Source organism: Apium graveolens, chromosome 10, assembly GCF_009905375.1.
Source record: "Apium graveolens cultivar Ventura chromosome 10, ASM990537v1, whole genome shotgun sequence".
In the NCBI taxonomy this organism is placed as follows: Eukaryota; Viridiplantae; Streptophyta; class Magnoliopsida; order Apiales; family Apiaceae; genus Apium; species Apium graveolens.
Window position 1 is genome coordinate 64,129,006 of NC_133656.1, and position 9,587 is coordinate 64,138,592.

At 33.4% G+C, this 9,587-nt stretch overlaps 1 protein-coding gene across 5 annotated transcripts; it reads right to left on the reverse strand.

Annotated features, from left to right (window-relative positions):
• Nucleotides 1-2,385: 2,385 nt before the first annotated feature.
• On the reverse strand, nt 2,386-9,375 carry LOC141693344 (uncharacterized). 5 transcript variants are annotated; one of them, XR_012563078.1, is made up of 5 exons: nt 5,906-8,419; nt 5,273-5,376; nt 3,124-3,207; nt 2,933-2,998; nt 2,409-2,739 (listed from the first exon to the last, which is right to left on the reverse strand). XR_012563078.1 is itself a non-coding variant. In XM_074498416.1 (2 exons), the coding sequence occupies exon 2, from the start codon at nt 7,494-7,496 to the stop codon at nt 5,841-5,843; it is 1,656 nt and encodes a 551-aa protein (XP_074354517.1). In that variant the 5' UTR covers nt 7,497-7,532; nt 9,357-9,375; the 3' UTR covers nt 5,693-5,840. The 5 variants fall into 5 exon arrangements, 1 of the variants encoding a protein (XP_074354517.1); XR_012563077.1 differs by having other exon boundaries at nt 2,410-2,739; nt 3,135-3,207; XR_012563080.1 differs by lacking the exons at nt 5,273-5,376; nt 5,906-8,419 and adding an exon at nt 3,376-4,416 and having other exon boundaries at nt 2,386-2,739.
• Between the last annotated feature and the right edge of the window lie 212 nt (nt 9,376-9,587).

A 9,587-nucleotide genomic window follows, 5' to 3' on the forward strand; every position in this document is an offset into this window, starting at 1 on the left:
TAACACGGATCTGATATTCCCAGCGGAGTGAAGATTGTTGCACGCAATGGTTATACCGTGTGGTTGGATTATAATAGGTTGCGGTAGCGTTTTGAAGGAATGCGATCATTATTCCAGTATCTCAATATCCAAGATGGTGAAACAATGGTTTTTGAACATTCAGACGCTTTTGAGTTCCGAGTGAGGATATATAACATGTTTGCTTGTGAAATTAACTATCCTCGAATGGCTACAACTTATCTAGATGCAAGGGATGGTATGTATTTTCTATTTAAATAAGTACAAAATGTCTGCATAATATGTTAGAATATAAACTTGTTAAATGTAATTGGTTCTTTCTGTAGCTTCTGTTGATCACCATGGTGGGAGTTATATTCGACATCTAAGTCGGGGACCAAAATATCATATGCTAGTGTAAGTTATTGTAGTCATGACGTCAGTTAAATTCAAATATTAAGGTTTAGATTATTGCTTTTATAACTTTGAGTATGTGAATTGTATTATAGGTTGTCCCTTTGAGTTCATGGATGTACTTGGAGTTAACATCCCGTAGATGGTCTATTTTATTATCTGTACCGGTCATGAGGTTGTACGATCATTCAGTAAAAGTAACTATAGGTTTAAAGGGTCTGCAGAGCATATGCAATATGGTAGATGCTCGTGACTTTAACGGACATTACATGTTGCTATTCACACTTGATGGAGTGTCAAGTTTTCGGGTTAGGGTGTTTAAGAACTCACAGATTTAAACTCCAATTGGTCAATTTCTTCAAGGATTAGGTAAGATTTATATTCATAATTTTTTTTACGCAGGGCTTTATTTTTAATCAATAATAGGTGATGAGTATGTGAGTTATGTTTTTAGGTGGGGGTCCAGAGGGTAACATAACAGTGTTTCAGTTTGAAGTGAAAGAGTGCCACATGTGTCATTATGAGTATGGCGTGGTACATATGAATATATTTTGATTTCACTGTTTTGTATGTTAGTATGACACTATACTTATATATTGCGGTGATTAATTTATGGTTAGGACCTTCCGGCTAAGTATAGGGAGGTTTGTCAGTCATGGCCGAAGGTAGACTACATCTCTGCATATGTGGGATTCTACTGCTGGAAGCTTGAAACTCGCCATAAAAGCGTACTACAATAAATATCGGGTGGTTAATATTTCCAATGGATAATGGGATTGAGGAAGGAGATGTCTGCGTGTTTGAGTGGATGAATTACTGTGTGCGGAACTTTAGTGTCCACATTATTAATAGGAATTAAATGATTTGAAGTAATACAATATCATGTAATTGTTATTTTTTATCAGGATGTATTTGTGTTTGACTATGTTTGAAGTGTTTTTAAATATTTCTGGAGAGCAAACTACTGTTCTTTGTTTGTGAAAATGTTTAGAACAGATGAATATTGAATGGAAGCGCAGAGCGCAAATTATTTGTTTTGTTTGTATGGTGAAATGTTATTCACTATTTTTATTATAACAGAAACAAATTAGTTTTATACCACTAATTGATGCAGTTGGCCATGAACCTGTCAGCATGGTCTGGTTAGGAGAACGTGGTGAAGGCAAGATGTTTACAGAGAATGAGGATTTTGAGAGCCTTTTATTTATATTCTTTATGTGAATGTTGTAGTTCTTCTCTTATCTTATTATATCCTCCCTGATCATATTATGTGCACAGTACTATGAAACTGTTGGGATGTTAGTAAAACAATAATAATACCTCATTTGATGAAGCAGGAAAGCTTTACTGAGAACTTGAGAACAATATAGAGGCATACACCTCCTGATATAGACATATCTGTATTTGCTTTTTTGAGCGATTTTTTATTCATGCAAATCCTGACGAAAGATCAGTATGTTCACAGGTGTGAAATCCTGATTGTGCATCAGTCAGCAAATCCTGATGAATCAGTATTTTCTCATTAGGGTATTTATCTTCGTTTGCCTAATATGCAAATACTGAATCAGTATTTGGTCATGAGGATATTTATCTTCATTTGCACATTCTTATGAAAATTACTGTTTGTTAGTAAGTCACGGAGGGAGTGAAAATTGGGCAGATATTATATCCAGGATTGTGCCTAATGTCATAGTGGGAAGTTGTGTTTTATTATCTCCAAAGGCACCTGCCATATATTATCTTATATTAACTATTTTTCCATATTTGACAGGAAGATAATGTATTCCCTAACTTTGAATCTGTAATAATAGTGGCACTTGACCCATTATACAGTCTTACTAAACTGGCAATAAAGCTTTACTGAGAAGTTGAGAACAATACTGAGACATACACCTCCTGATATAGACATATTAGTATTTACAGTGTTGAGCAATTCCTAATTAATGGAAATCCTGACGACACTTTAATATTTGCTTATCGTCAAATCCTGATACATCAATATTGCACATGTGTCAAATCCTGATGCATAAGTATTAATAGTATATCAGAGTTTGTAAACTCACAGTTTACAAATCTTTATTCTTCCTCAATCAACAAATCTGAATAAGTATTTACAGTATATTAGAGTTTGTAAACTCTGAACAACAAATCCTGATTATGAATAAAGCATAAAAATGTTAAAGTACATAGACATATTATGAATTGAAGGTATTTGTTATGGACCAAATCATATATATGTAATATTATGTGAGGCACCCATATCCGGAAAAGATGTATTGTGATTTGTCTCTCTTGAATAGACTCTCATCATAGATATGTCATAGTTCCCTAAAACAGAAACAACTAAATGTAAGCTAAACCGGTATAATATTGTTACTCTCTAGACAACAATCCCTTATTAACTGCTTTCATGCTCTGTGTGTAGAGTAGTCCTTCATAAGTACCTTGTAAGGAAAGAAAATACATGTACTTCCAATAGTGAGTTGTTTATACTAAAACAGACATGGACAAATGTAATTACCTAGCACCGGGACATTGTAACTGGATTATTCAAGCATGGTCATCTCATCGGTATCCTCAATCTCAACTGTAAAACAGAACAAATTCATATGTATTTACTAAGGTGCAACTTTCAGGAAATTCATAAATGTAAATACAAAGAAGAAGTCATTCAGACATAATTCAAACATGACATATGCCTGAAATTAGTACCCTTAACATACTTGCTTTGCCATACGGTATGCTTCTTCTTTTCATCCATGGCTGGAACTTTCATTCAACCAATACCGGTTGCAGCTTTAACAATATGGAAGAAAAATATATTCTTATTAGTTATAAGGTGTATCTGATCATAAGAAAGGACAACCATCACTTCAATTTCAAATTCAAATTAGGGGGACTGTAAAAGGGATCAGTCAACCTTCATTTAATAGTTTAAGTTAGTACTTATGAACTAATACTTACATTTCACCCATCTCAATTTGCAACATGCCAACATCTCCTAAACTGAGCCTTGGAGAAGCTTGTTCTACCGTATCATATAGTTAGGAAGTAGTATTATTTAATTGGAAAGTAGGGGAAGTAGTATGATTTAGTACTCTATATTTTATGTAATTGAAATTATATGTCAAGTTGCATCACACGTGTCAGCAAATCCTGATTACTTGAACTGATCCAATGTCATGTATGTATTGTATGTAGTTGAAATTATATGTCAAATTGCATCACACGTGTCAGCAAATCCTGATTGCTTGAACTGATCAAATGGCATGTATTTGTGAATTTAAATTAATACAGAGGGCAGTCTGGTAATGTCATGCTGGAAAATCCTTTAGGCTTTATATCTTTAGGTAGATGTAAAAGTGGTTATTACACATTTCGTTCCATATTTAGAGGAAAAAGGTGATTCAAATTCAAACCAAAATTATTTTAAAAATATGATTTTATGATGAATCAAATCTGAAATTCTGATTTGGTCGGGTCTGATTTTGTGATTTTCGGTCCATTTTGCCATGTCTAACCTCTAGGAATAGTATTGTCTTTTAACCTTTTTTGTTCGAAAAAATATTTATGAAAAATAAAAAATTCTATTATTTAACAGTTTTCTATTATATATAATAATTTTATTGAAGAACCGAGAATCGAACTCAAATTTTTTTAATATATATTTTCCTTTTGACCATTTTTCAAACATTTGTCTTGTATTGTGCATCTTTTTGTTCTTTGTTATGTAAATACATTTACTTGTATAATCAAGTTCGAACCATTATCTTGTAAAAAACCAAAGAATTGCTCAACTGTATTAAGCATTTATACTGCTCATAATCGAATTGTATTTTACGAATAATTGTAAAATACAAGTTGTTTGCGAATAAAAATATAAATAATCACTCAGTTATGGTTTTTTAAATTTTAAAAAATCGTAAAATTGCAACCGAAAAATATATTTATAATAAAATATATTTTATAGAATATAAACTAATAAGTAAGACATTAACTTTGTTAAATATTTTATTATTCAAAATTGTAAGCTTAATAGACTGACACTTTTTTATTATGACTTCAAACTTATTCCATTAAGGTTTAAGACTTATTAGTCAATTATCTACTCACACATTATTCACTTAACTTTATTCGCCGCACATCTCTCCCTTAAGTAACACCCAAATTTTAAGAAGTCCGGCAATTTATATTAGTTACTACATCGGCCCCCCCTCATAAGTATTATGTATTAATCGAATATTTTGTATTTTTAAATTCTAAATATTAACTTATCAAGTAACCCGAACCTGAATTTATTAATGATTTGATTTTAATTTTTTTTTTTAATCATAAATTTGCACCCATAATGATGATGTTAATCACAACCGCATATATAATTGCAGGTGACAATTTTTTAAAATCATTTTTCACGATTTGATTCGATTTTTAGCTAAAAATCAATTCGATCCGGCATACACCCCTAAAATAAAAATACTGCTACGCTAAAAGATGCATCTTTCTTCCTGTACACGAATAATTATTTTGGTCAACTTCTCAGCCTTTTATGTCTAAACCAGAGATTGAGAATCATGTTTTTTGAAGACAGCTTCACCATCAACCGTGTTTTAAAACAACGAATTTTTTAGCGTGTGTCCAAAGACACGTGTTAAGAATGTGTTTAATAAGTTGTCAAAATTTTATTGATGAAAAGTTTGTTAATAATAATGGACCATCCTCTGCATGCAAAAAATCTCCACCAATAAAATTTTAAGCACAATGTTTTACGTGTTGGCATCCAAGACCTCACCAATACGTGAGACCGTAGACGATTGACCATCATGACATCGCAAAATGTATAAACTTCAGTGGAAAAACATACCTTAACATTGGTTTTTAGTCCTTTAATATATTGTTAGCTCAAGAGAGACGATGACAACCTGCAGCACTAACCATTGTAATCTCTTCAGGTAGACAATGACAATCCTGCAACACCTAATCACTGTTAGGCAACCGTGACCATGAATAACATAGAAAATCTTTCCTGATTAAAATGCATTATGCACCAGAATAATTTTTTAACTGAGGATGCAAAGATGTTATAGTTCTGAACTTCTGATGATCTTGGAAACAGGAGGAAGAATGAAAAATGCAGAAATAACAATCAAGCATACTTATGTAACTAACCAAGAAACATGCAAATTTTGCTTTAAACCTATGCCAAAGGTGTAAATTATTTAATATATGCATTTTTACGGGAACACGAGGTGGAAAAATATCAAAATGATCTACCAGAAAGCTCTGTATAAATTATATGTTTATTGATGCTCATGAGAACAGGTCTAATAGACTTGCCAGCTTGCTTATTTTGTATGAAACTAATTTCATATTTACAATGATTTGAAAATTAGATAAATATATGCTTCTGTAGTCTAATAACTTCTTATTTCCTACTTTCTGCTGAACAAACTTCTAAACTTTCCTTTTTCTAACCGTTCAAGTAGCTTTTTCGAACCTGGGATGTCCATCTCGCAAAGCTTCTTGAGATACCCTATGGCACCATACGAAATCATCAGTTTCTTGCACTTTTGGCTTGAAGATATCAAGACGAGGCATGAAATGGCATACTTCTTAGCAGTGTTTTGTGGACTTGGGTCAAGCAATTGCACTAAATTTGGCACACTATTCCCATCTCGCTTCAGTTCTCTGCAGTTTTGTGGAAGAGTAATCAAGCTTGAGAGAGCTTGTGCTGCTAACTCTTTACAACTGTCTGATTTAGCTTCCAGCATCTTGACTAGCAGAGAAATGCATCCAGCCTCACCAACCATCTTCTTCATTTCTGTGGAGCTGCAAACTCGACATATGGCTGAAGCAGCAGCTTTTTGTGCGCCTAATGATCCTGACTTTAACACGTGAACCAATCTTGGAAGAAGGTCTGTAGATGTCAATATATCAACAGAAGCTGAACCAACTAAATTCCTCAATGCTCCAACCCCCGGTTCTTGAGGCAAGGGAACATCCAGATAAGCCAACAAACTAGGTATTCCACCTTCTGAGATAACACACTTCCGAAGATTATCATTAGTTGAGGTGAGATTTTGCAAGCACTCAGCTGCAGATTCTCTACTTTCCGATAGGAGTCCACAATTAAGGAGATTGATCATAACTTGAATAATTCCTTTTTCGGCTAAAGATTGCCGTGCTTCTGGAACAGCAGATATGTTTTTCAAAGTACAAGAAGCGGCAGCCTGTGATACAGAATCACCTATCTGACAGATTTTAATCAAAGGCGGAACTCCACCATGTACAACAATTAAACGAGCTGTGTCTAGTGAAAACGACAATCTTTGAAGAGAAATTGTAGCTTTCCCTTTACCTACTGCACTACCAGACTCAGTAACCCTTACAAGAGGTGGTAGAACACCTTCTTCTACTAGCCAGTCATCATAACTCCCACATTCAGCAAGATTGCAGATTAAGGTAACGGCCTTTTCCCTAATACGTGGAGAAGATGCAGTGAGTAATTGCACTAAAGCAGAAACATTGCTCCGTTTAAGAACATCCAAAACGTTTTTTTCATCCTCTTGCATAATCTCAAAGACTCTATCAAGAGCTTTATGTTTCGCCTTTAAGTGCCCAATCTGAAGCCTGGCAAGTATCTCGGTTAGACAGACCTCAGGTTCAGATGTAGAATTCATGGCCACCTCTCCAAGAACCCCAGTTTTAATCAGAAGCCCACAATCTCTCAAATTCAAATCCAGTTTCCCCGACAAGGCATCAAGATCACTCTGCATCTGAAGTTTTCCTCTGTTAATTCCTTTTACACAAATTTCTGCTAACTCAATCACTTCATTCAGTGTCTTTTGAACAGCTTGTAACTGTTCATTACACAGCTTGTTCTTTGAGAAACATGGATGACTTGACAAATCAGATAAATGTGAAGGGACCAACTCCAGCTTCGATATTATGGTTTTCCATCTAGTGAGAAACACTTTAATTTCCCTTGCTTTTTCAATTGCAACAGGTACAAGATCTTTAACACTTAATAACAACTCTTCTGGCGACTGATGCTCGACCAAACCATCAATTTCACCTTCTTCTACCATGATCAATTATATAGCTAAAACCCGAGCATAAAAGAACTGAAATAGAAAGTAGCCTTTAGAACAACAAACATGTAACAAGATTTCACATATATCTCTAACTATCCCACAACAGGAGAAAATTTACAATGATGAAAGCTTCTATTATAGACATTTACATTGTGGGGGCAGTTGCAACAATAAATCTACGCCTATAACAACCAAAAAAGTGGATTAAAAAGAGAACCAAAAATAGTTGCTTCAAGGTGAGGGCAAGATCACATTAATGCTATTGACAGAGAACAGAGCAAACTTGCAATTAATAAAGTCGTAATAAAGCTTGCATGATTACGCTAAAAAATTTCACCCAATTATTCAAGAATGCAGATGCTTATCAAAGATATATATGTAATTATCCAAGGGAAAAGTTGCAGATAAAAATTTGATAGTTCTTCTGCATTTGAGAAACATAGCTTTCAAAGGCTACATACACAGCCGGCCAATTATGGCTCCAGACACTTGTACCAAAATGCCCACTTATTACATGTCAATTCAGTGCATCAAAATCACATGATCTTTAAAGATAATACACAAACGTATTAGACAGTTTAGGGGAAAAAATGAAATGGTATCACATTTTACTTTCTAACAACCAAATAGTATTGTCATGAAATACCAACTACCATAAAGAGTATATTTGATCCAAGGGCAAGGAATAGTCCAAATGGCAACACATGTGAAACTTCATTGCAGTCCTACTAAACTATCCAATAAATTTATTTGGCGGATCAAGTTCTACTACAAACTATCTTAAACCGCCAGCTCTATAACAACACATGAAATTTAATATTTTGCTTAAAATACAAATACGATCTACTAAAATTTGAAATTGTGGTCTCTATGGTAATTTGTAGGCTAAATTAGATTATACTATTCATAAAAATATGAACATACATAGCTGGTGATGCTTTTATAGAAAAGAAAAACTTCACTTTAAGTAGAAGTTGAGGAGTCTATTTCAACACCTACACAGTTTACTTGCATTATGCATGAAGTGTGTGTTTAAAATCTTGACATGGGGCCAATAAAAAAATTCACATAAACACATACACAAAATATACAATTTATCATAATCAAAACTGGCCCACATCAAAATATTATGCCTCAGTACCTCAAGGTGCCCTGCAAACTATCAGTAAAGGTTCAACATTGAACTGTAGTCTGCAAGGCTTAATTACCCGTTTGAACAAAAATAAAAATTACTGCAGCAAAATCAAACATAAAGATCACAATAAACAGAAACTAAAATCACTTTCATGAAAACAAAGAACAAGAAAGGTGTGTTCAAAGACTGTACCTTTATGACCAAGAAAGAAGATACCAATCTCTTTTGTGTACCACTACCAACAACTTGAACTAAAAATCACTATATATATTAAATTAAATATTAATAATAAACCCCACAAAAACCTCCACCAAACAAGACAATGACTTGAATATAATCATAAGTTACTATACGTCTCATTAAAAAAGATATGTCAAGAAATTAAACCTCTTTTTTAAGATATGATTCTCTTAAATGGGAGCACAAAAGACAAAGATATGATTCTCTCCCCAAACTTTATCACAAATTAAGAATCTTGAATTAAAAGGAAGCTTGAAAAAATCAAAACCATAGAAATATGGAACAGATTATCTAACAAAAGCAATTGAATTCTTGTCTAAAAGGACCAAATCAAACAAATTTTATTTTATAATATTAATCAGTATGCAGTACATCACATTACCCCCTTGTCTACTGTATACTGTTTCTGAATGTACCAATTAAGAGAGTACATTTTGGGATTACTGTCTGAACAAAGAATCTTTAAGATAAATACTTACATGCAGACTGGATCATGTCAGCTTGGATTTGGTTAATAATCTTCTATATATCTATATATATAAAGTAGGATCACCGGCAGACTTAATTATCCTCTAAACCAGCTTCTCACATTTCTAAGTATTCCTTTAATTTGGGCTATTTTTTGTGTTTTATAGAAATTATTGATTATATAACTTCCTGCATAAAACCAATCAGTTTCAGTCTTTTGGTTTTCTGTCTAAGCCCCCAAT

Excerpts from the sequence above, each read along its gene's own strand:
- LOC141693344 (XM_074498416.1), bottom strand. The coding sequence starts at position 7,496 with ATGGTAGAAGAAGGTGAAATTGATGGTTTGGTCGAGCATCAGTCGCCA.